The sequence below is a fragment of the Pristiophorus japonicus genome, chromosome 10, assembly GCF_044704955.1.
Source record: "Pristiophorus japonicus isolate sPriJap1 chromosome 10, sPriJap1.hap1, whole genome shotgun sequence".
Taxonomy (NCBI): domain Eukaryota; kingdom Metazoa; phylum Chordata; class Chondrichthyes; family Pristiophoridae; genus Pristiophorus; species Pristiophorus japonicus.
The window spans coordinates 41433495-41461402 of NC_091986.1; the positions used below are offsets into that span (position 1 = coordinate 41433495).

Sequence of the window (27908 nt, forward strand, 5' to 3'; positions counted from 1 at the left end):
TAGACAAGGTGGTTAAGAAGGCATACGGAATGCTTGCCTTTATTAGCCGCGGCTTAGAATTTAAGAGCAGGTGGGTTATGCTTGAACTTTATAAAACACTGGTTAGGCCACAGCTGGAGTACTGCGTGCAGTTCTGGTCACCGCATTACAGGAAGGACGTGATTGCATTGGAGAGGGTACAGAAATGATTTAGGAGGATATTGCCAGGAGTGAAGAATCTTAGCTATGAAGACAGATTGGATAGGCTGGGTTTGTTTTCCTTGGAACAGAGGAGGATGAGGGGAGACCTCATTGAGGTGTACAAAATTATGAGGGGCATATAGTGGATAGAAAGGGCCGATTTCTCTTAGCAGAGGGGTCAACAACCAGGGTGCATAAATTTAAAGTAATTGGTAGAAGGTTTAGAGGGGATTTGAGGGGAAGTTTCTTCACGCATAGGGTTGTGGGGGTCTGGAACTCACTGCCTGAAAGAGTGATAGAGGCAGAAACCCTCACCACATTTAAAAAGTACTTGGATGTGAATTGAAGTGCCGTAACCTGCACTAGACCTAGAGCTGGAAAGTGGGATTACACTGGATAGCCTCTTTTGGCCGGCACGGACACGATGGGTCAAAATGACCGCCTTCCATGCTGTAAACTTCTATGATTACACTTAATGAAGTACCGAGGAAGTGCTGTGCTGTCAGAGGTGCTGTCTTTCGGGGATGTTAAACCGAGATCTCGTGTGCTCGCTCAGGTGGGTGTAAAAGATCCTGTGGCACTATTACAAAGAAGAGCAGGTGAATTCTCCCCAGTGTCCTAGTCAATATTTATCCCTTAATCAACATCACTAAAAACAGATCATCTGTGCATTATCACACTTCCAGTGCAGTACTGAGGGAGTGCTGCACTGTCAGAGGTGCCATCTTTCTGATGAGATGTTAAACTGATGTCTGCCTCCTCTAGATGAATGTAAAAGATCTCTTAGCACTATTTCAAAGAAGAGCAGGAGTTATTCCTGGTGTCCTAGCCAATATTTATCCCTCAATCAATATCACTAAAAACAGATCATCTGGCTATTACCACACTGCTTTTTGTGGGAGCTTTCTGTGTACAAATTGGCTGTCGCGGTTCCCACATTACACAGTGACCACACTTGAAAAATTAAAGTACTTAATTGGCTGTAAAGCCCTTTGGGACGTGAGAGAGGTTGTGAAAAGCGCTACAGAAATGCAAGTCTTGTTACTATGATTACATCATCGCACTCTCCTCGCGCTACTTTGTGTGAATGAGCCGGCGTCACTTTCTGGCGCGCTGTGCTGCAACCAATCAGAGGAGGAGGAGGAGGCAGTCCCGCCCGGCCAGCAACGTGACCCTCCTTCATTCGCCCCGCGCGCGCGCTCCTTTGAATCAGCACTGCGCAGGCGCCAGCCCAATGGCTCCCGCCCCTCCCCCACCTCACACAGCGTTGAGCCTCCACCGCTTTTGCATCATGGCGTTTACGCAGCGGCGTCAAAAGGCAATCCGTCTCTATGGTGATACAACACACCCCACCCCCTCTCACTTCACTCCCTCCGACCTGCGCGCTTCACAGCGGATGCACACACGCACCTTACTAGGTGACGAAGGGTCACGACCTGAAACTTTAACTCTTGCTTTCTCTCCACAGATGCTGCCTGACCTGCTGAGATTGCCAGCATTTTCTGTTTTTATACCTTACCTCAGGGTGCGTTGCGTCCGTTGACCGGTGGGCGGCTTTGCGCGCGCTCAGCGCTCGGCTTCGGTCTGCGCGCGCGCCGTCCGGTAACGTCAGCGTGCCTACCCGCCCCTTTCCCCATTGGTGGGCGGTGCCTGCCGCCCCAGGTGTCAGAGGTCAGCTGAGCCGGCCTTCCTTCCCTCGCTCGTTCACTCACTCTCTCGGCGCCATGGCGGAGCAGCAGCAGTTCTATCTCTTGCTCGGCAACCTCCTCAGCCCTGACAACGTCCTCAGGAAACAGGCGGAGGTAAGAGTTGGATTTGGGAATGAGGGCGGCGAATGCCCCCCGGTATCAGCAGCCGGGCTTGAAGCGGGAAGTGGTGGTGGTGGTGTGCTGAGTGTGGGGCCTACCTTAGGCTGTGCTGCTTCCAGCAGGAGCTGATGAGCATTTTTCTCCCCTCCTCCTCACACCACCAACCAATGCCAAGTAACTGCTGCTGAGGAAAAGGCCCCGGCCCAGCCCACGTGTAGTTGACTGGCGTTTCATTAAATTAGTCCATGTGCTGCTACAGGGCTTTTGTAGATAACTTTTCCACCTGCTTATAAACTTCAGCTGTGTGGAGGAGATGGCATTAGATTTAATTAAAACATGAAGATTTGTTGGTGTTGGCAGCGTTAACGATGTGCCAATTACAGGGAGCATTCATTTGCACTTTATATTGTAGGGAGCATTCATTTAAACTTTATACAGTTTAAACAGGAGAAACTGTTTCCACTGGCAGGAGGGTAACCACAGGACGCACATTTAAAATAAGTGGTAAAAGAACCAGAGGGGAGATGAGGAATTAAAAAAAAATATGCGGTAAGTTATTATCTGGAACGCACTGCCTGAAAGACGAAGGAAGCAGATTCAATAGTAACTTTCAAAAGGGAATTGGATAAGTACTTGAAAAGGAAAAAATTGCAGGGCTATCTATGGGGGAAGAACGGGAGTGGGGCTAATTGGACAGCTCTTTCAAAGAGCCGGCACACGCACGGTGGGCTATATGATTCTTGTGTATGGAATACCTGGCCCAAGGGAGTGGTAGGAGTTTGTAGCAGGTTGAATGCACAATTTTTAACAGAGGCTTTTGAAAATTGTTTGGAATCGAGCATCAGTGGTGCCTCTGATGTAACGCTGTTCCGATTTAATCTTATTTTTTATTTGGGCAATGAAGGGATTGAACTTAAAAAAAAAATGTAGGGTGCCATCTGATTTTTTTAACTACAAGCTCTGGGAGATCAAGATTTCTGTTTATAAAGTTTTTCTCCACACATTCCTGTGGATGTATGCTTTGTTTAACTTGTTTTTTAAGCAATCATGAGTTTAAAGCTGTTGTGGGATGCTTTTCTTCAATACCTGCATAAATCAGTTAGTGATGTTTTGTGGTAATGTACAAATTGGTCATTTAATTGTAACCCCAATGTATGTGTTCTTGCATTGCCTTCCATGTTTATAAAGTAATAGATTGTGAAAGGAATATAATTGACTTCAGAAGAACAGGTGCAATTGAAATTGCTGTCAAGGCTGGTGCTGAGTTGGAGGGGAAGGAAAAATGCTTCTCATCAGTGTGTGTGGAGACAAAGTGAGGATAGGATTTAGGTTAGGATTAGATGTGATGCTCCCTACATTAGAAACTGTGACTTGATTGAAGTAATGGAAAGGCAAATGACACCTATGGTACCATACCTCAGCAAGCTGTTGATGTCTTCAGGTAGTATCAGTGAACTCTTAAAGCAGGTTTTAGCTCACTGCTCTGCTTAGTTCCCCTTTCCTTGACAGGAATGTTGACGGTATTGTATGGTCAAATCAAACAAATTCAACTGAAGCTGAGAAATAATTTATCAGTCAGTTTGAACAACATTGAGATTTATTTCTTAATGAGTATAGCTTCTATGTAATAATCTACTGTACTGTAAGTTGCTAGCAAGGTCCCACAAACAGCAATGTGATAACCAAGTAATCTGATTTTGGGTGTTGGTTGAGGGATAAATATTGGCTAGGACACTAGGAGAACTCCTGTTCTTTTTTGGAATAATGCCATAGGATCTTTTACGCCCACCTGAGGGGGCAGATGGGACCTTGGCATAATTCCTCACCTGAAAGACTGCATTTCTGACAGTGCAGCACTCACTCAGTATTGCATTGGAGTGTCAGCCTTGCTTTGTGCTCGAGTCTCTGGAGTGGGACTGGAACCCACAAACTTCAAACTCATAAGAGTGCTATGGTCAGGACGGTGATGGAATACTCTCCACTTGCTTGGATGGGTGCAGCTGCAACAACACAAAGCATGATACCATCCAGGACAAAGCAGTCTGCTTGATCAGCAGCCACCTTAAACATCCACAGTCTCCACTGTACTATGGCTGCAGTCTGTACTATCTGCAGGACACACTGCTGCAACTCACCAAGGCTTCAATGACAGAAGCTCCCAAACCCACGACCCCCATCGCCTTGAAGTGCAGCAGGCACGTGGGAACACCATCACCTCCACGTCTCACACCATCTTGACTTGGAAATATATTACCATTTCTTCATTGTCCTGGAACTCCCTACCTGTGGGAATGTATTGATCTCAGACTGCGGCGGTTTGAGAAGGCAGCTCACCAACACCTTATCAAGGGCAATTGAGAATGGGCAATAAATGCTGGCCTTGCCAGTGACATCCACATCCCATGAATGAATATTAAAAAAAAATAAAGTTGTAAGTGAGAAAACAATAATTTATTATCATAGCTGCACATATATAGTGCCATTAATGTCATGTTTCAAAGGATTTTATTTTCTGAAATGTTGGTCTGTCATGTAGGCAAATACAGACATTTTGCATGAACCATGTCCCATAGTTATGAAATGAATGACTCATTAAACTGTTGGGTGATATTAGTTGAAGGACAAATGTTTTAGCTGGGACATTGAGAAATCACTGCTCTTTTTATGGTGCCATGGTATCTGTAATGCTTTCTCAAAGCTGCAAACGGGGCATCAGTTTAAGGTTTCATCTGAAGGATGTCACCTCCAACAAGGCAATGCATTAGTACTGCACTGGAGTGTTAGCCTAGATTATGGTGTGGGCCTCAAATACAGAATGCTGTGCTTGGTTCCAAGCAGGCTTTTGTATTACATACGAGAGCTCTTTGTAATTCAGTTTGTTCATTCATTCTTAAAAATGCTTGAGTTTCTATTCTTAAGCCTGGTGGGGAATTCCATTATGCATTCAATAAGCTTCATATGTCTAGTCAGGGCTGAGCGGCTGCTGGGCACTGAATTGTCATCAAAGCCAGTCTTTTTATCAGTGGCAACACTTTTAATAATCAGCACATTCATTCTTAAAAGACAATTGATTATAAGATCTGAAAATAGATGAGCTAATGCTTGCTGAATTTTGTAATCCCGGCAGGAGAGGTTTTTTTTGTACTTCTGTTCAGAAACCTTTCATTCAGGGTTATGGTGGGGTGTTAACATTAGTGATCACTGGACTGTGCAGGATCTGTGAAAGGAGGCCCACTGCCATTGGTGGTCTAAAATGTTAGGTTAGGGTCGTCATTGATGATGGGTGCCACTATAACTTAAGTGCGTTAACCATTTGAAAGAGGATTGCAAGTAGTCCAGGATTTCCTTTTCCTTGCGTTTCCATCTCATGTTCCAATTTGAGCTGTCAGTTATTCCCCCACCCCCCCCCCCCCCCAAAAAAGAATTCTCCTTACCTCTTGAAAAGACAAACCGCTGGAGTCGAGTTCCATAGGTGCGTCAGCCCTCTGTTTCCTCTTCTAACCAGCCAGCATTCATGAGTAAACCTTAGTGTGAACATGAGGACATTGCAGCCGTATTTGATCCTGTCCTCGCCTGATGTTTTTCGAAACTTTACATAATTGGACATTGCTGAGGAGCGGGAATCTTGGGCTGTTTTTATTTTTGGTCCCTACTTGTAGGATATTGAAGCAGAGACCAAATGTAGCTTGTGCTCTGCTGCTCCAATTGAGATAAATAAACTCGTCATGGGTAGCGATTGAACTTGGAACTTCATTGCTCTGTATCACAGCACACTTGCTCAGGGAGCCATCAGAAAAGCCTTCTCTGTTTTCTCCCCCAAGAGGTATAGCTCCATAATCCTGTCAACTTGTGTGCACTCTCCATTTGTTGGTGGGGAGAATTGGATAGTAATTGGGAATGCAAATCTGGCACTTTTTCTCTAGCTTGTCAGTTGTGCTCAAACCATGGATTGAACTGTGCAGTTACCTGGTGAACCTCAATGTGTTTCATCCTATCTTTGACTGACATTTGTTAAGACTTTACAGCAAAGGTCATTGCATGGGGAGTGACCACCTGGTCTGTTTAGCTACCTACCACTTTGCTTGTTGAGCTATCGGAATAACAAGGTTTTATATCCGATAGTTTGTCCTTAAATCAGCTGGTGAAATCTACACACGGTAGATTTTCTGCGTGTTCAATATGGAGTTCGTACACTCCCTGCAGCTGAACACAATTTATCATTGCTTAACATAGGTCCTCAGGCAATGAGCTTTTAGCAAAGTGACCTAACTGTCCCTCCAAGATCTCGCACATCAACCTGAAGAATCCCATTGTCGCGTGCTTGGGTGCTCTGATCTGTGAAGAACTAGTTGGAGCATTCTATACATCCTAAGGTTAACCAGCATTGATACTTTGATTTCATTTGTTTAAAGGGAAATAAAGCTTGTAAAGATGAATCCTTTCAGCAAGTGAGCCTGCTTGAGTTCCTCAGCAGAGTTGGTGCACTGATATTATGGTATAACTCCGTGCCACACTGAACAGTGAATTTGCCCCGCTGATCCATTGGGGAAACCTAGTATGACGGCATTTCAAATCTTTGTAACTGTGTTCTCCGTTCGGAATTTTTCATCGGCAGTCCCTCTGGGTCGAGGATGTCTTGCTTCCACACTAAAGATGAGTACTCAAGTGACTTTATACGGTGGAAGCTGCCTGTGTGTGAATTCTTTTAATGTGGGGTGGCTGTTGCACACCAGCCACCACGTGGGCTTGACTGAGCAAGGTCGGCCCAGTGGCAAGGGGATCCAAGACGACTGGAGACCAAGCTCTGCCGCATGTGCCAATATATTTTTACAAACTCAAACATACTCCTACTGTCCTTCCTCCTTTTCACAGGACCCCTCTCCATGTGACGCAATGTGAGAAGACGAGATCAAAGCTCGCTCGTTAGCATTTTAACTACCTATCATTTCACTATTAATTTATGTGAATACACTATGCTTTAAAACCAAACATTCAATTGGAAAATGCTCAAATGTCTCTAAGACATTTCTCTGGGTAGGTCTGTCACATGTGAAACTAATGATTCACTTGCAAAGACCGTGCACTCCTCATCTGGTGGACCACAATGGCAGCCAATTCTCCCAGGAGCCCACTCTTCGAGGATATGTATTCTTACTTCTGTTTATGTAATTCCTCAAGTAAATAGAGTTCAAAGGCATTTAGTGTCAATCATAGGCATCAAGCATACATAGATGACTATTATTTGACAATAATTGCATTTTTACTTGTCCTGTCTCAATGCAAATGGCTAATTCTATTTCCCTATATCAGGTTTTCTCTGCACTGAAGGACTGTGCAGTTTTGCACTGTTGCTTTAGGAATAGGAGGCCATTCAGCCCTTCGAGCCTGTTTCTGTCATTCAATTAGATCATGGCTGATCTGTATCGTAACTCCATTTACCTGCCTTGGTTCTGCAACCCTTAAAACCCTTGCCTAACAATCGATCTCGGTTTTTAAATTTGCAATTGACTCCCAGCCTCAACAGCATTTTGTGGGGGAAAGAGTTCCAGATTTCCCACTACCCTTTGTCTGAAGTGGTGTTTCCTGTCACCACCCCAGCTCTAATTTTAAAGTTATGCCCCCTTGTTCTGGATTCTCCCCAACAGATACAATAGTTTCTCTCTACCCTATCAAATCCTTTATTCATCTTTAACACCTCCAATTAGGTCACCCCTTAATCTATGTTTCTACACTTCTTCAAGCCTAGTCTGTGCAACCTGTCCTCATAATTTAACCCCAATATATTTCTGGTGAATCTGCGCCACACCCTGAGTTGCGGTGCCCAGGACTGAACGCAGTCCTCTAAAGGGGTCAATTCTGTGCTCTGCAGCTGTAACGCAACTTCAACCCCTTTGTATTCCATCCCCCCGTTAAGATAAAGGCCAACATTCCATAAGGCTTTTTATCTTCCACTGCCGTGATGTTGCTTGTTAAGTGTATATATGTGGGGCTGTTGTGACTGCAAACCTGCCTGTGTTTGGGTACAGCAGGCTAATCTGCGTAGGATTGTCTTCGCATTTGTAACCCGAGCTTTATTAGGTTGAGGTAAACAAGCTTGAGTGACTGGCAAGCTTGAATCAAACTTGATCTGGTTGGATGTCAAATACTTAACTGCGTGGGCTGCTGGTCAGCAATGAGGTATTCGTGTCCCAATGGCTTGTAGTTGCCCAGCTTGTGACTAAACTGTTCCTGCCAGAAGCATTTCACTTTTTTTCCCTTGGGACTCTCAAAGCAATCCAGCTACGTGATGGATCTAAGATTTGGGAATTGACTTCATTTAAAGGTAGCAGCCACCTAGCTACATTAAATAATCTTTTGGAACAATGAAACTCTAATAGTCTACCATTGAAATTTTAAACTGCCCTGAATCTATCTTAATTCGTATGCATCAGTGTTTTGATGGAGATTCTAACTTGCCTAAACTTTTCCTGCTAATCAAAGCAGATGCAATAATCAGGGAGCTAGAGACAATGCTGAAATATTCGATTGTGAACCTGATCATTGGTGGAAATGCAAACCATGTAAAATGGACTAGATACTGTGTTGTCTTTTGCTGCTTCTGTTACGGTTGCTGAGTTTAGTGTGGCTGATTTAAAATCATTGGTTATGGACCATCCACTGTTTCAATGCTGTGTGAAATATGAGCCCTGGCATTGCTCCAATTTGTTCTTGGGTCTGGACCTTGCCAGTTATCTCGTGTCTCTTCCCTATTGCAGTACAATTGGGGCGGGGTGCAATCCTCTGCAATTGTCTTTTGAAAAAAGAATACTCTCAGGATGGAGAAGTGGTGCCTTGTGGTCCACCAATAGGTTTATTCAGTTTTTGTTTTTGCATTTTTGGGGTGGAGGTGAGGACATGCTCTGTGCCAGAAGTAGTACAAGTAAATCACCTGTAATGAAAGAAAGACTTGCAATTCATATAGCGCCTTTCACGACAATCGGACATCCCAAAAAACTTTATAGCCAATGAAGTACTTTTTGAGTGTAGTCACTGTTGTAATGTGGGAAACGCAGCAGCCAAATTAAGCACTGCAAGCTCCCACAAACAGCAATGTGATAATGACCAGATAATCTGTTTTTTGTTATGTTGATTGAGGGATAAATATTGTCCAGAACACTGCTGATATCTCCTGTGCTGCTCTTCGAAATAGTGCCATGGGACCTTTTACGTCCAACTGAGGGGGCAGTTTAACATCAGAAAGACAGCACGTCAACACGGCACGTCGGCTTAGATTTTTGTGCTCAAATCCCTGGAGTTGGACTTGAACCTACAATCTTCTGACTCTGAGGCGAGAGTGCTACCCACTGAGCCACAGCTGACACTGTGCCAGTTGTATTAAGCAACTTTGTGGCTTAATCGTTTGGATTTTATAGCTGTGTGAAGAAACCTTTTTGAAAGGGTCAGCCTGACTATAATCAGTTGAGATTTGTTCATTAATGAATCTTGATCTGAAGTATTTGATCCTCTTGGTGAGTTTCACACTTAAGTTGTGGTAGTAAATGATTAGCTCAAAGGTAGTTTTCCCCACACCATGCACACAGTATTTTGTAAGTTAAATAGGATTTTGAAACTATTGGTTGATTTTAAAAATGTTGCACAATTTGAGACTTAGTTGTGTTTCAAAGAAAAAATCTAAAGATGTCTATGTATATAAAGAGAATTTTAGATAATACCACGTGGTTTAATCTCTCTTATTCAGGAGACATACGAGAATATCCCTGGCCAATCGAAGGTGACGTTCCTTCTGCAAGCACTCAGGAATACAGCAGCTGCAGAAGAGGTAATTATCAAAATCTTTAATTTCCCTTCAGCCCAGCGTTGAAAAGTTCACTATGAATGAGTAGCAAAAAGATTAGGAGCGATTTAGTGCAGGCAGAGTGGGCAAAACTTGTTTCAATTCTTCGGGATGTATAAAAGGATCGAATGGGCATTCTGAAACTATCTCGATGAGCAACAGTAATTCTGTTCCAGGCCACCAAAAAAAATGTTTGTACTGCACCACTCATAATGTATTAAATGCTTATTTGCTTTTTTTAAAAAAATCCAATTTGGAGTCTGCTTGTTAAAGCCTAATTGCTTTATTTTACTCAAATGTAGGACAACAACTTGCATTTATATAACAAATATAAATGCAAGTAAAATGTCCCAAGGTCCTTACAAGAGCGTTATCAAAAAGAATTTGGCACCGAGCCACATAGAGAAATGGAGACAAGTGACCGAAAGTTTGGTCAAAGAGGTAGGTTTTAACGAGCCTCTTAAAAGGAGGGTAGAGAAGTAGAGGGAGGGAATTCCAGAGCTTTCGGGCTTTGGCAGCTGAAGGCACGGTCGCCAGTGGTGAAGAATTGAAAATCGGGGATGCGCACAAGGCCAGAATTGGAAGAGCGCAGAGATCTCAGGGCTGGAGGAGGTTAGAGATGGGGAGGGGGTGAGATCATGGAGGGATTTGAAAAAAATGACAGTGGAATGATTTTTCTTTTTGTTACATTAGGACATAAAGAATTAAGAGCAGGAGTAGGCCATACTGCCCCTCGAGCCTGCTCCATTCAATAAAATCATGGCTGATCTTCTATATCATCTCCACTTTCTCGCCCGATCTTCATATCCCTTGATTCCCCATGAATCCAAAAATCTATCGATCTCAGACTTGAATATACTCTGACTCAGCTTCCACAACCCTTTGGGGGTGGAGAATTCCAAAGATTCACAACCCTCTTGAGTGAAGAAATTTCTCCTCATCTCAGTTTTAAATGGCTGATCCCTTATCCTGAGACTCTCCTAGTTCTAGACACTCCAGCCAAGGAAAACTACCTCTCAGCATCTACCCTGTCAATTCCCCTCAGAATCTTGTATGTTTCAATGAGATAATTTCTCATTCTTCTAAACTCCAGATAGTATAGGCCCAATCTACTCAATTTCTCATAGTATGCAGTTGTTCAGATGCAAATATCATACTTTTAAAAGACATTTATGAAGTTACTCTTTATCTGTTGCTCTCTTTAGGCATTGATTCTTTAGGGCCTGGTCATTTTTCAACTGAGTCGTGATGATGATCAGGCAATTCCTCTGGAGAACATCACAGTTGTCCTTATCTACGTGTGGGGGAGGGGGTGTTGGGGAGCGAGTGAATGATAGCAAGTGAGCTGGCTGCATTTGGATAGGTAGGAGTGGAATCAACAGACATTGGAGTTAGATGTATTGTGAGGAGGCTGGCGTAGTCAAAAGGTTGTGGAAAGGGCAAGGAGGGCCAATGCATCACAGTCGGAGGATGTCAATCGTGCTTTTAGCATGGGCAGTTATTTTATTAAGAGGGGAATCTAGACTGGAGAGACTTGTACAGGAGATATAGACATACATTTCAGAGGCAATGACACATTCTGGGGATGAGAGGGGACAGCTGCATGGGTAGTCTTTATCTTGGAGACAAAAATCAATGAGGTCCTTGCATTTGATGTTCTTGGGTATTTTAAGGAATGTGAAAGATAATGTGCTTTTCTTTGCCTACATTACGATCATGGCTATTTTTTTTAAAAAAGTAATTCATTCTATGAAATGCAAGGTCTTTCTCTCCAGCATGCTTTCCTGCCACTTTGTTCAGGGACCCAATTTTCTGTATGTGAATTCCTGATTTCACAATTTTACAAGATACAAGTGCTTCTGTGAACTGAGGGTGAGAGGAGGCAGCACCACTAGAGGCCATTGATAGTGAAGGGATGTGAGAGGGCATTCTTTCTGTTGAGCATAAAACCTTCCATGAAAGTTGTAGTTAAGGATATTTTCAAAATCTCATCATTGTTTTCAAATCCATCCATGACCTAGCCCCTCCCTATCTCTGTAATCTCCTCCAGCCCCAAAACCCTCAGATGTCTGTGCTCCTCTAATTCTGTCCTCGAGCATCCCTGATTATAACTGCTCAACCATCAGTGGCCGTGCCTTCTGTTGCGTGGGCCCGAAGCTCGAACTCCCTGGAATAATTCAGTACATGGCAGTGTTGTACTTAACACAACAGTATTTAACACTGGGTATTCAAAGGAAATGTTTTAATTCCCCAACACGGCTTCATTTTGAGCATTAAAGCTTTGTATTCTTGTGGGAATCACTCGTGTGTAAATACTGCCTTGTATCATTGTAAAATTATGAGGAGTTTTGATAGACTAAATAAGGAGAAACTGTTTCCACTGGCAGGACCCTAACCCTAACAAGAAGACACAGATTTAAGGTTAATGGCAAAAGAACCAGAGGGGAGATGGGGAGACATTTAACACTCAACAAGTTATGATCTGGAATGCACAAGGTGATGGAAGAAGATTTAATAACTTTCAAAAGGGAATTGGATAAATATTGAAAAGGAAACATTTTTTGCAGGGCTACGGGGAAAGAGCTGAGGGAGCGGGACTAATTGGATAGCTCTTTCAAAGAGCTGGCATGGGCATGATGGGCTGAATGGCCTCCTTCCATGCTGTACGATTCTATGATCCCGAAGTTAAAGGGGGTGTATAATTGCATTTGTCTTTATTTGCAGGTAAGACAGATGGCTGCTGTTTTAATGCGGCGAATGCTGTCTGCTTCTTTTGATGAGGTATTCCCAAGCCTAACCCCTGATTTGCAGAACGCTGTCAAAGATGAACTGCTTCTGGGTATCCAGATGGAGGGATCATCTAATATCAGGAAGAAGACTTGTGACATTGCAGCAGAGCTTTCTAGGAATCTGATTGGTTCGTAACTTGTGATATCCTCGATTACATATCCAACTTCGTGTTTCTTAGCAATTAATTTTCACACCTGTGGCATTTTACTGAAACTTCATTAAATAGCACCACCTGATTTTTTTTGTAGTGTTGAGTAGATCAATGCTAAATCTCAAAATATTGTATCTGAAATTCAAATATATAATTGTGGAGCATTTGATGAATCTCTTTCTCTTCTATCTGCCCCTCCTGCCCTCCGTGTGCATGTTGTAAAATTTGATTGGGATCTACAATTTGTATTTATGGTTTATAAAATGCCCAAGTTACTTGACTTTGGACTGTTCCACATAATAGTTACCCAAACCAAATCAATGTGATGCAGCACTGTTTAGAGTGTATATAACTTCTACTTACCAGAATCATCAAAAATGAATCCAGACATGCACAATTGCTTTACGCTACCTTATTTAATAATTATCTGTAATAACACACTACCATCACAAGGTGATGGTAGTAAAATAAATGGCCATTTAATATTAATCAGGCAAAATCATAGGCACGCCAATAGTTTTAAGTGTATCACAAGATCGCAATATCAGCTGGATTTTGCTTAGTAATAGTATGACAGTTGTGTTCAATTCCCAGGTTACAGTGCAGCTTAGCAAAGTTAAGTTTACAATCTGTATTTAATGCATTGCTGGTAACTTCTAGTATTCAACCTGTTCCTGACATGATAAGATATACAGCCCTGTCTTCTATTGCGTTGGCCAATTGTGCTTTCCTCTGAGATGCTTGGACTTCATCTTCAGCCTCCTCTCTCTTTTTCCCTACATTTCTACAGTGACTGCACTTCAAAAGTGCTTCATTGACTGTAAAGCATTTTGGAACATCCTGAGGTTGTGAAAGGTGCTGTAGAAATGCAAGATCTTCCTCCTCCTCCTTAACCCTTTCTCAGCTTTTCTTTTCTTTAAAAAAAACTGTTTACAGCTTCTCTTAAATTTCTATCCTGTCCAATATGTTTCTCCTAAAGCCTTCCCCAAATGTGATAAATACATTAAATTTTGCCAAGACAATTCCACAATGGCCATTAACAAAACAGCCAAGCTGATCTATTCAATCAAATAGATCGTTTTCCAACATGTTAAAAATAGGTAGATACATCAGAAACTATAACTGCCAACGAGGTTTTATAATCATTTCCTCTTCCCTGACCTTGAATCATGTGAACCATCTTTTCTGAAAACACAGTTGTTCAAGAGGCTTTCTAGGTAGTTAACAGTACCTTTCCAAAAGATCATAACATGTTAGTCTATCTTATTGGACTGCAACTTCGGTCAGGCCCAATTCAATTTGCCACCAGCTAGAAACCTGGTCAAATTGGGATGTATGGATCATTACTGTTTCCACGATTTCGTGCTATGCAAGGATTAACCTTCAACTTTTCCATAATTTTGGTAATGTGTCTATCGTTTTTCGACAGTGTGCAAGTTAATCTGTTCGGGGATACTCAAGACTGTCTTTGTTGGGTTGTGTATTGCAGCCCAAAACTAGCGTGGTCATTTCCTTTAGTGAAACGATGTAATGTATCGGGTAAGGACAAGGTCAGGATCAGGCTGCATGGTCAACAAAAAAATCAAATATGCTGATGCTTGGGCTCTGATGACTCATAGGTGGAAACAGGTCACTTGGGTGATGCATTGGAAGGTTGCAGGCACCTGCGAACCTCAACATGTCAGTTTCTTCAGTAGAGAGGGTGGAATTGGAGGCATGGAATTCTAGAAGTTGACTTTTCTTGTAGTATTAATAGCATTTTGATCATTTGCAGTTACCTTGAACAATATCAATGAAAGCTAAGATTGCTTGAAATAAATCAGCAACTAATTGGTAACTTCAGTTGGCCGGAATTTCCAAGGTGTCGGGAAGATATTTCCACTTGTGGGGTAGACCGAAACTAGGGCCGATCACCTATAAATCCAATAGGGAATTCAGGAGAAACTGGAGTGGTTGAGACGAATAGCATTGATGCATTTAAGGGGAAGTTAGATAAGCACACGAGGGAGAAAGGAATACAAGGATATCCTGATGGAGTTAGAAGAGGGATCAGAGGTGGCTTGTGTGAAGCATAAACACCAGCACAGACCTGTTGGGTGGAATGGCTTGTTTCTGTGCTGTAAATTCCATGAAATAAATCCGCCTCTTGTTTAAATGCAGAAGCCACTTCCCAAGTAGTCTATCCAAAGTGAGGGAGTGACTTACCTGAGTATTCCTGAAATAATTGATTCAAGCTAAAGATGCTACTTGTTTATATTCAGATGATGATGGCAACAACCAGTGGCCAGAAATTTTGAAATTTCTCTTCGAATCTGTCAGCTCCCAGAACATGGCATTACGTGAAGCTGCTTTGCACATTTTCTGGTAAGTTCCAATTCTTGGTGCTCGCCATGTTGAACTTCATGTGGCATACAAGGTGCAGCTGAAGCAGACTGTGATGAGAAAATGTTGTAGAATTGATGCCAGTGAGTGACTGACTCTCAACCACAAATTCTCCAAGTCTTAATGTCTTTGCAGCTCTGGTCTTTCCATGGCATGAGAAAGTATCTGGTTTGGTTCAGTGGTAGAACTTTAGAATAATAGATTCTTACAGCACAGGAGGCCAATTTGGCCCATCGTGCCTATGCCAGGTCTATAAAAGAGCTATCCAATTAGTTCCATTCCCATGCTCTTCCCTGTAGTACTGCAAATGTTCCTTTTCTGTTTTTTAAAAATCCCATTCCTTTTGAAAGTTACTATTGAATCCGTTTCCACTGCCCTTTCAGGCAGTGCGTTCCAGATCATCACAACCCACTGCGGTTTTTTTTTTAAATCATCTCATCTCGTCTTTGGTTCTTCTGCCAATTATCTTAAATCCTCTGGTTAGTGACCCCCCTTGCCACTGGAAACAGTTTCTCCCTACTTACACTATCAAAACCCTTCATTTATTTTGAACAATTAAATCTCCCCTGAATCTTCTCTGCTCTAAGGAGAACACTCTCAGCTTCTCTAGTCTCTCCACATAACTGAAATCCGCGTCCTTGGTATTTCACCTGAGTCTGAGGTTGTTGGTTTAAGCTAGTTCAGAGACTTGACTTCAAACTAGGCTTGTCACTTCAGTGTAGTACTGAGGGAGGAGTGCTACATTGTCTTGGTTGGGACATTAAACCGAGCCTCTGTCTGCTCTCTAGATGGACATGAAAGATCCAGTGGCATAATTCGAAGAGGAGCAGGGGAGTTCTTCCTGGTGTCCCAACCAATATTTGTCCCTCAACCAACTGGTCAATAATCTGCTATTTGTGCGACCTTATTGTGCACAAATTGGCTGCCACATTTCCCAACATTACAACAGTGACTACACTTCAAAAGTGCTTCATTAGTTATTTTTAAATTTGTTCGAGATGTGGGCGTCGCTGGCAAGGCCAGCATTTATTGCCATCCCTAATTGCCCTTGGGATGGTGAGCTGCCTTTTTGAACCGCTGCAGTCTGTGTGGCACTTTGAAGCACTTTGGAATATTCTGTGAAAGGCGCTATATAAATGCAAGTTTTTTTCTTTAATGCATGCACCAGGAGTCCTGGATCAGGAGCTAGTGGCTGTCCCTTCTATCTGCCATCATGTCTGGGAGAGAGTTTAACTGGCAGAAATGATAGTATGTGGAGCTTTTCTGTTGTGTCCCAAGTGAATGTTGTATGATCAGAATGTTGTGCAGGAGCTGCCACTTTGTGGGAGGGCTGCTATTTCTGTGGGGGGGACTTGCACAAGTGATGGTGTTGCATTAGCAGTGGAAATCTGGAACTCTGTCCCTCAGAAAATTCAAAACTGAGATCGCTAGATTGATGAAGGGTCATCGACCTGAATGCTGCCTGACCTGAGTTTGTCCAGCATTTTCTGTTTTTTTTTAAATGTCAAATTTCTAGCATCTGTACTATTTTGCCTTTGTTGGGGTAAGCTATTTAAAAGGATATGGGGCAAAGGCAGGTAAATAGAGTTGAGTTACAGATCAGCCATGATCTAATTGAATGGTGGAACAGGCACGAGGGGCTGAATAGCCTCCTCCTGTTCCTATACAACACCAGATGTTGTTTTTAAATTTGTTTGAGATGTGGGTGTCGCTGGCAAGGCCGGCATTTATTGCCCATCCCTGATTGCCCTTGGGAAGGTGATGGTGAGCTGCCTTTTTGAACCGCTGCAGTCTGTGTGACAACGTGTCCAGCAGGAAAATGTGCTTAATTAAAGCCCCCTGACATAACTCTTGAATAAAGCTGATAACATTGCCAATCTGGCCCTCCATTACGTGCCTTTTGAAGCACAGCCACCTATAAATCTCAAACAGGGTGATATCACCAATGTCTTCTTAGACTGAAGAACCACATCGCTGGCTTGTACTGGTAGTAAAAGGAGGGGCTGAATGGCTGCCTACTGTTCCAGCAATTTTAGGAACTATTCAGCAGGTCGGGCAGCATTTGTGGAGTGAGAAACACTATTAACGTTTCACGACAATGACCTTTTGTCAGAACTGTTCCTGTTCCTACATTCCAGTGCATGATTTATGTCACTTTGTTACAGATCTTTGCTTTTTTTTAGTAAAAATTATCATTTTATATAGGTTTGGCTTCATTGAATACAGTACTACTTCACTAAATACCTACAAATGCTTGTTGATGACAGCATTGTACTTTCCATATTTTAGTTTTGGCTGTAAGGAAACTGAATGCAGGTCCAGAACTGAAATCTGAACCAAATGTTTTGAAACCATTTGACTGAGGCTCGCTAAGCCAAGCTGTAAATATTTTTAAGGAACATGAGAACAGGAAGAGGCCATTCAGCCCCTTAAGCCTTTTATCATTCAATCAGATCATGGCTGATGTGTATCTTATCTCCATCAACCTGCCTTAGTTTTGTAACCCTTAATACCCTTGCCTAACTAAAATCTATCGATCTCAGTTTTGACATTTTCAATTGACCCCCCAATCTCAACAGTTTTTTTTTTGGAGGAGAGTGTTCCAGATTTCCACCACCCTTTATGTGAGGAAGTGTCTCGCGTTCTCGCTCTCGCGTTCTCGCTCTCGCTCTCGCGTTCTCGCTCTCGCGTTCTCGCTCTCGCGTTCTCGCTCTCGCGTTCTCGCTCTCGCGTTCTCGCTCTCGCGTTCTCGCTCTCGCGTTCTCTCGCTCTCGCGTTCTCTTTTTAAATCATCTTAAAACCTCAATTAAATCACCCTTAGGGACTGCTCTTGTCATTTTGAAGAATGAGAATGTTTTCGCTTTGGGCTTTAGAGGTCTGTGTTAATTGTGAATGAATAACCTGTAAACTAATATATAGGAACATAGAAAATAGGTGCAGGAGTAGGCCATTCGGCCCTTTTGAGCCTGCACCACCATTCAATATGATCATGTAACTTCAGTACCCCGTTCCTGCTTTCTTTCCATGCCCCTTGATCCCTTTTAGCCATAAGGGTCACATCTAACTCCCTTTTGAATATAATCTAACAAACTGGCCTCAACAACTTTCTGTGGTAGAGAGTTCCAAAGGTTCACAATTCTGAGTGAAGAAGTTTCTCCTCATCTCAGTCCTAAATGGCTTACCCCTTATCCTTAGACTTGGAGACCTGAATTTGGTAAATGCTGTGTCCCAATAATGAGTATAAAGTTGAAGAAAAGAGCTCACTCTAAAATTGCTGTATTGGTGAAATTTTGCACATGAATCCTCCTTTGTTTTAACACTGTTCAGATAATGTATTATTTACATTGCCCGTGTATTCTCCTTTTTTACCATCCACCTGTTTTTTTTAAAAGAAACCTTCAAACCCAAAGCAGACATGTTTCTTTGCAATTTGTTTTTGTTACTAGAGGTAAAAAGTGACGACTAAACCAAAACCAATTTTAATACAAAAATAGACTTCTGTTTTAAGAATTTCAAATTTATGTATGAATTGACGGTTATGATAAACTCCATATTTATTGTTGAAAATTGATGGCTCAGGTCTTTCACTTTAAAATGTGTACTTACAATGCAATCTCTTGCACTGCGTTCTGGGATTCTAAATTTGATCTATCCGGCATATACTGTTTCCCAGCATTAATCTACAGAAATGTGATCTTGCCGAGTTGTTCCTTCTGATATAGTCCCCATGGTCTGGAATAAATTAAAGATCCGGTGAAAAAACGAGACTTCTCTCTGCCTTGTACCAAAAATATCGGCATCTTGAAACTCCAGGACATCTCGAAGCTTGCAATATTGTTGCAGCTTACTCAGATGTGATTTCAAATCACTTTACCATTAGACCATTATTCCCTGCAAAGACTGCGATTTGGAATCCACATTTGTACCTTTTTTTTTAAATGGAAACCTTTACACATATCGTACTTGAAAAATAAATGGCATTTCATCTCGGTAAGTTCATTTCTCCCCCCCCCCCCCCCCCCCCCCCTCTCTCCACCCAATCTGGAATAAAAATGCTGGAACTACTCAGCAGGTCGGGCAACATCTGTGGAAGGAGAAACCGTTAATGTTTCAGAACTGGTAAAAATTAGAGATGTGCCAGATTTTAAGCAAGTACAGAAGCAGGAGAAGGGGAGGCAAGAACAAAAGGGAAGGTCTGTGATAGGGTGGAAGGGAGGAGAGATTAAATGATGGAAGGGATGATGGTGTGAGGGAAAAGGAGATGGTACTGGGACCAGTCTGGGTTGAATTTTTGTAAGGCTAACCACAGCATATAATGAAGATGATTGATGAGTTGGCTGATGAGTTGATTTTAATAATGTAAACTTTGCCCATCCAATGTTTAATAGGAATTTCCCAGGAATTTTTGGAAACCAGCAACAACATTATCTTGACGTTATCAAACGCATGTTGCTTCAGTGCATGCAGGATCAGGAAAACTCAACGGTAAGGGTTGCCAATACGGTTTTTCACTGTTTAATACAGAGACTGTGGTTCTCGTATTGGACTGTACAGCCACCTAAGAACTCATGTTAAGAGTGGAAGCAAGTCTTCCTCAATTCTGAGGGATTGCCTGTGATGATAATGATTGTTTAATACTGTTAGATGTGCTTTATAGTAGCAATGTCCACCTTTTAGATTTCTGGTGCAAGACTGAAAAGCTTAAAATAAAATGTGGACATTTATCCCTTAAAAGGAATAACCTTTATGAAACAAAAGAAGGCACTTTGCCTGTCCAAGCAATCTTATTACTCTTGGTGTGAAATGAATATGAAAGCAGTATAGATAATGGAATAGTATACACTTCTACTGATTTACATTGTCCCGATGCAAGTGTGTTTTTAACAAGTAAATAACTATTAATGTTCTCTCGGATAGAAGCTAAAGGTTTTGTGTTGCTTCAGACTACAACTCATTAGATATTTGAATGCATTTTCAGATTGCATCCTTTTGGTTAGTATAATTAGGATTCTTCAATGCATTGATCATCTCAGTAAATTCTAAAAATGCACATAGCAGTAAACTGTAAACGAATAAGGATTTCCCATCAATTCAAAGTGGTTTCAAACTCAAGAAAATCAAATCCAATAGTTTGTATTGAGCAATTTTAATAAAATGGCATGGTGTATTTATTGCTCGCAAAAGTGCATATGAACAAAGAATTTAAACTATGCACCTCCAAATTGAGAGGCACTGATTAGTAATGATACCAAGACTGGAACATAGCAAATCTGAAATCGTACAAAACATCAACTTGCATTTATACAGCATCTTCAACGTATTAAACCGTCCTAAGGAGCTTCACAGGAGTGTTATCAGACAAAATTATAAGTCACAAGGAGATATCAGGACAGGTGACCAAAAGCTTGATCAAAGAGGTAGGTTTTAAAGAGCGTCTTAAAGGAGGAGGGAGAGTTTTGGGGAGCGAATTCCAAAACGTGGGACCAAGTCAGCTGAAGGCACGGCCACCAATGGCGGAACGATGAAAATTGGAGATGCTGAAGAGGCCAGAATTGGAGGCGATGATGATGATGGAGATGGAGAGGGGCAAGGTGTATAAAAGACCAAAACACAAACATTTAAATCTGTGGTGAATGCTTCCTGTATTCATTGGTGGTGACAACTGTGATGTAGTTTTCTTCAATCTTATTCGCATATTTTGAATAAGACAGATCAATGCTTCTTCCAAAGATGTTCTAAAGATGCTGTCTTCTGTTAATGCTGCTTTTCTTGATAGATTCGAATGCTGGCTGCCAGGGCTGCAGCAGCATTTGTGCTGGCTAATGAGAATAATACTCCCCTGCAAAAGCACTTTGCTGACATGCTGCCTGGAATCCTACAGGTATTGAATTTTTCTTTTTCCTAACTGAGCAAACTTGCAGTGTACCAAGGTGTGCATTGGTATTACTTAAATCATAAAAATAATTGTACATCCATTAGAGTTTATGAACTTAGTATCTAGTCCCATCCTATGTAAATAGCCAGAGTTTGTGGGCAAGTTATATTTGATGTGTAACTTGACAACTTGCTACCACAAGGAGTAGTTGAGGGTTTGATAGGGTAGCCATGGAGATGTTGTTTCCACAAGACAAGGGATCATTAATATAAGTTGTCACTAATAAATCCATTAGAGAATTCAGGAGAAACTTTATCCAGAGAGTGTTTAGAATGTGGAGCCTGCTACCACATGGAATAGTTGAGGAAATTAGCATAGATGCATTTAAGGGGAAGCTAAATAAGTACATGAGGGAGAAAGGAATGGAAGGATGTGCTGGTGGGGGGAGAGGATGCTCATGTGGAGCACAAATACCAGCATAGACCAGTTGGGCCGAATGGCCTGTTTCTTTGCTGCGAGTTCTATGTAACTGTTGCAGAGAAGGTGTTTATAATGCTTTATTTATTGCTACTGAATTTTTAGTAGTGGAGGTGTTTTGAGTAATTGGATGTGCATGATTATTTAACATTGTGAGCAACAGTATAAGTTATTGACGACAACTTGCATTTATAGAACTCCTTTTACGTAGAAATTATCAGACACAATTTGACACTGAGCCACAAAAGGAGATTTTGGAACAGGTGACCAAAAGCTTGGTCAAAGGTAGGTTTTAAGGAGCGTCTCAGGAGTGAGAGGCGGAGAGATTGAAATAGAATTCCAGAGCTTGGGGCCTAGGCAGCTGAAGGCACGGCCGCCAATTAAGGGCAAAGGAAAAAGGCCAGAATTAGTGAAACGCGGAGTTCTCGGAGGGTTGTACAATTAAACCAGGTAAATGTCTTTGTGAGATACTGGTGTCAGCAAGTAGTGGTTCTCGGATAAACAAGGAAGACTTCTAAATGTTGAATTGTGTTTTGGCTGAGTTTTTGATTCTGGAGATTTTCATGAGCAACAATATCTCTTTAAAATATTGCTGGGTATTCCATTGACCAAGTCTTTGGTTACCAATATGTTGGCACTGCACTACTCTCTTATTCCTCATTTTGTTCTGTGATTTAGGCTGTCAATGATTCCTGCTATCAAAATGATGATTCTGTGTTGAAATCATTGGTGGAGCTTGCAGACACAGCACCAAAATATTTACGTCCTCAGCTCGAGCCCACTTTAACATTAAGCCTCAAGGTAAGCTTTGTACAGAATTGTACTCCTTTTCCCGTTTAAATGTCGAGGTAAACTTGAATAAATGTATCCTAACTTGATTGTTGCAGTAGTTTGGATTTGATCTTGGTTGTAAATCAAATTTAACACTAAAGTTCAGCCAGCAGCTGTCCACTTGACCAAATATTTCAGTTGTCATAGAATGATACAGCACAGATCATTGCGTCTGTGCCAGCTCTTTGAAAGAGCTATCGAATTAGTTCTACTCCCCTGCTCTTTCCCAATAGCCCTGCAAATTTCACCTTGTGCGTATATATCCCTAATTGAAGGTTAACTTTCAGCTTAACATTTACAGACTTGAATCTCCTGAAATTTAAAAAAAAATGTATTCTTGAGCATTTTATTTTTAGAAATAAACTTGCAAACCAAACCCAGTCATTGTTGTTGTATTGGTATAAATATCACACAGTAGGCTATTCCATGAGCCATAAAATGTGACCGCTGTATAGTATTTATACAATATTCAATTTAGTACGAGAGTTCATTCCACAACACTATTCCAAGTGCTATGGAGTAATTTTAATCCCGGTGGGCATGAGCGCAGTGGTGAATCTGAAGGAGATGTTATTGCCCCGTAGTGCAAGGGAATTGTGAAAGGGCTGAAGATGATTGGTCTCAGAAGCCCGTTAACTTTATGTTTGCGTTACTGGGTTTTCAGTTAGATTTTTAAATAGTAGTTGAGTGGTTCTACTTAGTAGATTATTAAATCTGCTTGCTTTAATACCTTTGAAAATGGGTGGTAATTTGTCCCTGTTTTAATCTACAGCTCTGTGCAGACACTGGCCTGCAAAACATGCAGCGTCAGCTGGCACTGGAAGTGATCGTGACTTTGTCGGAGACCGCCTCTGCTATGCTGAGAAAGCACAGCAATATTGTATCACAAGCTAGTAAGTAACGTTTAGCACTACTTGGAATTTCATAACCCCTTGATTGGGTTTCATGTATTGTTCAGATCTGGTACTTAGTGTGTTGTAACCTCGATGTATTTCTAACAGGCCATTCGGCCCAACCAGCCCGTGACTGCGTTTACTGTCCATGCAAGAAGATAGTCTCAATTGGATTTTCCCACCCTATCGTCGTATCCCTTCAACCACCTATCCAGTCAATTATTGAATGTTAACATTGTTTCTGTTTCATCCTCTAACCCTGGAAATAAATTCCAGCCTCTGAAATCTCTGCGTAAAGAAATCTCTCCTGCCCTTTGTTCTAATTCTCCTGGATATAATCTTGTACCTATGGTCCCTCGTTGACCCCCTCAATGACTGGAAATACTCTGTTTCTCTCTGTAATCTCCTCGAGACCTACAACCCATCGCGATCTCTGTGCTCCTCCAATTCTGGCTTCTTGCGCATCTCCGATTTCCATCGCTCCACCATTGGCGGCCGTGCCTTCAGCTCCCTAGGCCCTAAACTCTGGAATTCCCTCTCTCTCCTCCTTTAAGACACTTCTTAAAACCTACCTCTTTGACCAAGCTTTTGGTTATCTATCTTAGTATCTCCTTATGTAGCTGTCAAATTTTGTTTGATAACGTTCCTGTGAAATCTTAAAGGTGCTATATAAATGCAAGCTGTTATTAAGTATGCTGGCATGTGCCTCTTGGTGTAGATTTTGGCAGTGATATTTCTAAATCCACGCCACTGAATGTTCTCATTGCATTGCGGCAAGAAGGTGCGATGCAAACTCGTTATCTGTGGGCCAATGATGTAGATTCCCAATTACTGCAATGTAGAGTGAAATAGACGGGAGTTCCAGTTCCAATACAAACCATTATGGTGGAACCCCAGCGTATCTGTTGTGTAGCACAGGGTTCTACAGAGGAGTAAAACTTTGGAAAATCTGGATTTTTTGCACCTTTTGTGATTTTGTATTTATTAAAAAAAACATTCTAGATACAGAGTAAATGTGACTTCAGAAAATGGCTTCAGATAGCTCCGTGAACACTGACACCACGGTCATTCAGTGAGTTGAAGGTAGGGTGGAACTTGTGGTTTTTATTTAGAGTTCTGAACTCAAGACCAAAAATACAGCAAATAGTCTCCTGAGTACAGCAAAATGCAGTGAATGGAGAATAGTTACATTATGGCCCCAAGTTTCCACATGATTTGCTCCTGATTTTTAGGAGCAACTGGTGGAGAACGGAGTATCTTAGAAATCGGAATTCTCTACATTTAAGTTTTCTGCAGTTCTAGTCATGTAGAACAGTTTCACTTTGGAACAGAATTTTTTTTTCAAAAGGGGGTGTGTCCAGCCACTGACGCCTGATTTGAAAGTTTCCACAGTGAAAACGTACTCCAAACTAACTTAGAATGGAGCAAGTGAAGATTTTTGTAGGCCTGAAAAAACCTTGTCTACACATTAAAAAATCAGGCACAGGTTACAAATTAGGCGTCGGGAACGAGGTGGGGGGGGGGGAAGGGAAGTCATTACATTCTACAATAAATCCTTAGTTATACTTATACAAATATTATACAAATAATTCCAACCTGAATAAAAATTTATAAGCAAAGAAAAGATTAAATAAACCATGTTCCTACCTGTGTGAAAGTGCTTCAGGCAGGGAGAAGGCTGCAGGAAGCCTCACAAGTTGAGGCAGCCGTTCCCGACGGCGGCAGGGAGGAGGCAGCCGTTCCCGGCGGCAAGGGGGGGGAGGAGGCAGTGAGGGCCCGACCGACGGCAACGGGGGGGAGGCAGGGAGGAGGCAGCCGTTCCCGACGGCGGTGGGGGGAGGGGGAGGAGGCAGTGAGGGCCTGACCGACGGCAGCGGGGGGGAGGCAGGGAGGAGGCAGCCGTTCTCGACAGCAGGGGAGGGGGGGGGGGGGAAGGCAGTGAGGGCCCGACCGATGGCAGTGGTAGGGAGGCAGTGAGAAGGCTGCAATAAGTCTCAGAAGTTGAGGCAGCCATTCCCGACGGCAGGGGGGGGAGGCCCATCGGGAAACGGCTGCCTCAACTTCTGAGGCTTCCTGCAGCCTTCTCACTGCTGCAAGAAGCCTCAGTGCTGATCATGGAAGGGCAATGTGGTTTTATTAAAAAATTGTTAAAAATTGAACAGCTACAAGGAACTACAAAAATGGCCGAGTGCCAATGTTTCCTTCACACTGCGCGTGCGCGAACACTCCAATGCTCACGCGCAGGGTTGCCGGCACGAAAAAAACTCATTTAAATGGTACCCGTCCCCTCCTACTTACAAAATCGGCGCGAGTGGTAGGCTCCGCCCCCTGGGCGCCACGCCAAGCTGACATCGAGCTGCAAAGTGCTCGAGAATAGCGTGTTTTTTTTCAGGCGCCGTTTTCGGCGCGAAAAACGGGCGCCCAGCTCGGAGGGGCGCCTGTTTTGCCGCGTGTGGAAACTTGGGGCCTATGTGTGTAAAATAATAGGATTACATAGGATACAAACAGGTCATTCGGCCCAATCAGTCCATGCTGGCGTTTATGCTCCACTCAAACCGCTCCCCGTCTTACTGTATCAGCATAACTCTCATTTCCCTTCTCCCTTGTGTGCTTATCTAGCCTCCCCTTAAATGAATCTATATTATTCACTTCGACCACTCCTATGGCTCAGTGGATAGCACTCTTGCCTGAGTCAGAAGGTTGTGGATTCAACTCCCACTCCAGGCTGACACTCCAGTGCTGCACTGTCGGAAGCGCCGTCTTTCGGATGAGACGTTAAACCGAGGCCCCATCTGCTCTCAGGTGGATGTAAAAGATCCCAAGGTACTATTTAGAAGAGGAGTAGGGGACTTACCTCTGGTGTCCTGGCCAATATTTATCCCTAAACCAGCATCACTAAAACAGATTATCTGGTCATTAGCACATTGCTGATTATGGGAGCTTCTTGTGCGCAAACTGGCAGCCGCATTTCCTACATTACAAAAGTGACTACACTTCAAAAAAGTACTTCATTGGCCTATACTGAAGGATAAATATTGGTCCTAGGAACTGACTGTCTGTCATGTGTGTAAATACAATAATACAATCTCATTCTTTTTATAAATAGATGGTGGCTATAATATCAAAGTTGCTCTTTTACTTATGGACTACAAGTGTGCATTGCGTGAATTTCTGCAACTTGCACGCCAATGCTTTACCTAAGAATTAATTGACTGCATCAAATTAAAGAACTATTCTGAATGACTTTGTTTAAGCTATATATTTTTGTACTTGCTGTCTTTAATACCAGATGATACTCTTCTGTAAGGACTGTCCTAGTTGCTACTGTTGGTATACCGGCACTGAACATGTTTTAAACTGGTTGATGTGCTACAATCTCATTTTTCTTCCCCCCCCCACCCCCCCTGGCCTACTTCAAAAAAACTGGCATTTATTCTTAAGTGAACGGTGACAGATACGTGTTTTTATTCATTAATATATTTTTATTCAGTTCCACAGATGCTGGCAATGATGGTGGATTTAGAGAATGATGAAAACTGGTCAAATTCGGATGAACTTGAAGATGATGACTTTGACAGGTACTTCGCATTTAATGAAAATTAGCTTTTTATGGAAAAGTGTAGGGGTTGAAATCAAATGAACACTAAGGAATCTACTGTAATTTGGACGTGTCTCTAATTTATCTTTGACAACAGCACCATAAAATCTGATCAATTAGTGATTTGCACTGGGCAGGTTTAATTTAAAAGTACTAAGATTGATCCTTGTGTGCCTATTTAATCCTTTGCTGTGGCATGATAAATTGATTCCATTGCAGCGAATGACTTCCAAGGTTAAGAGTCATCCATTGACAGAGAAGGGTAAAGGCTACCGAAGCTATATTGTGCTTGATGTCGAGAGTATAGTGATCTGAGCATATTTCAAAGTAATGCTCTTGCCTATTGGCAGGATCCTCAACCTTTAATTGTTACTGTGCTGAACAGTAATGTTTGTGTAGTTTTTCTTTCACTGTCAGCTGTGGCTCAGTGGTAGCACCTTCACCTGAGTCAAAAGGTTGTGGGTTCAGGGACTTGCATGCATAAATCTAGGCTTGCACTCCAGTGCACTGCTGGGGGAGTGCTGCACTGTCTGAGGTGCCATCTTTTGGAGGCGCATTAAACTGAGGCCCCATCTGCTCTCAAGTGTAAGTAAAATATCTTATGGCAGTATTTTGAAGAAGAACTAGGGAGTTATCCCTGTTGTCCTGGCCAATATTTATCCCTCAATCAACACTTTTATGTTAAGATAATAACCAAGTAATTTTTTTTTATTATCGCATTGCTGTTTATGGAAGCTTGCAGTGTGCAAATTGGCTGCTGCGTTTTCTACTTTACGCCAATGAAGTACTATTTTTGGAAGTGTAAAGTGCTTTTGGGATGTCTGGTGGTTGTGAAAGATGTTATTTAAATGCAAGTCTCTTGTCTTTTTTCTTTTCAATGGAATTGTTCCCCTCCAAGGTTATGCAGCCTGTGGTGAATTGAGTGAGGCAGAGTAGCCAGCTCTCCTACTGCTGCTGATTCTTAACTGGTTGGCAGGAGGTACACAAGAGAAACCCAGTGGACTACACCAATAGCTCCCCCCTAAAATCCCAGTCACCATCTGTGTCCCACATCTTCATCAGTTGCTGCAATTCAAAGTTTTTTAAAAA

General features: G+C 42.3%; 1 protein-coding gene across 1 annotated transcript in view; it reads left to right on the forward strand.

Annotated features, from left to right (window-relative positions):
* The first annotated feature begins 1837 nt into the window (after positions 1-1837).
* The window catches only part of kpnb3 (karyopherin (importin) beta 3), a 56253-nt gene continuing 30182 nt past the window's right edge, over positions 1838-27908 (forward strand). The window contains exons 1-9 of the mRNA XM_070891760.1: positions 1838-1982; positions 9727-9807; positions 12547-12739; positions 15025-15127; positions 19534-19630; positions 20922-21026; positions 22176-22298; positions 23101-23221; positions 26712-26799. Coding sequence (XP_070747861.1) covers positions 1905-1982; positions 9727-9807; positions 12547-12739; positions 15025-15127; positions 19534-19630; positions 20922-21026; positions 22176-22298; positions 23101-23221; positions 26712-26799 — 989 coding nt within the window. The 5' untranslated portion in view covers positions 1838-1904. The remainder of the gene's footprint in view (positions 1983-9726; positions 9808-12546; positions 12740-15024; positions 15128-19533; positions 19631-20921; positions 21027-22175; positions 22299-23100; positions 23222-26711; positions 26800-27908) is intronic.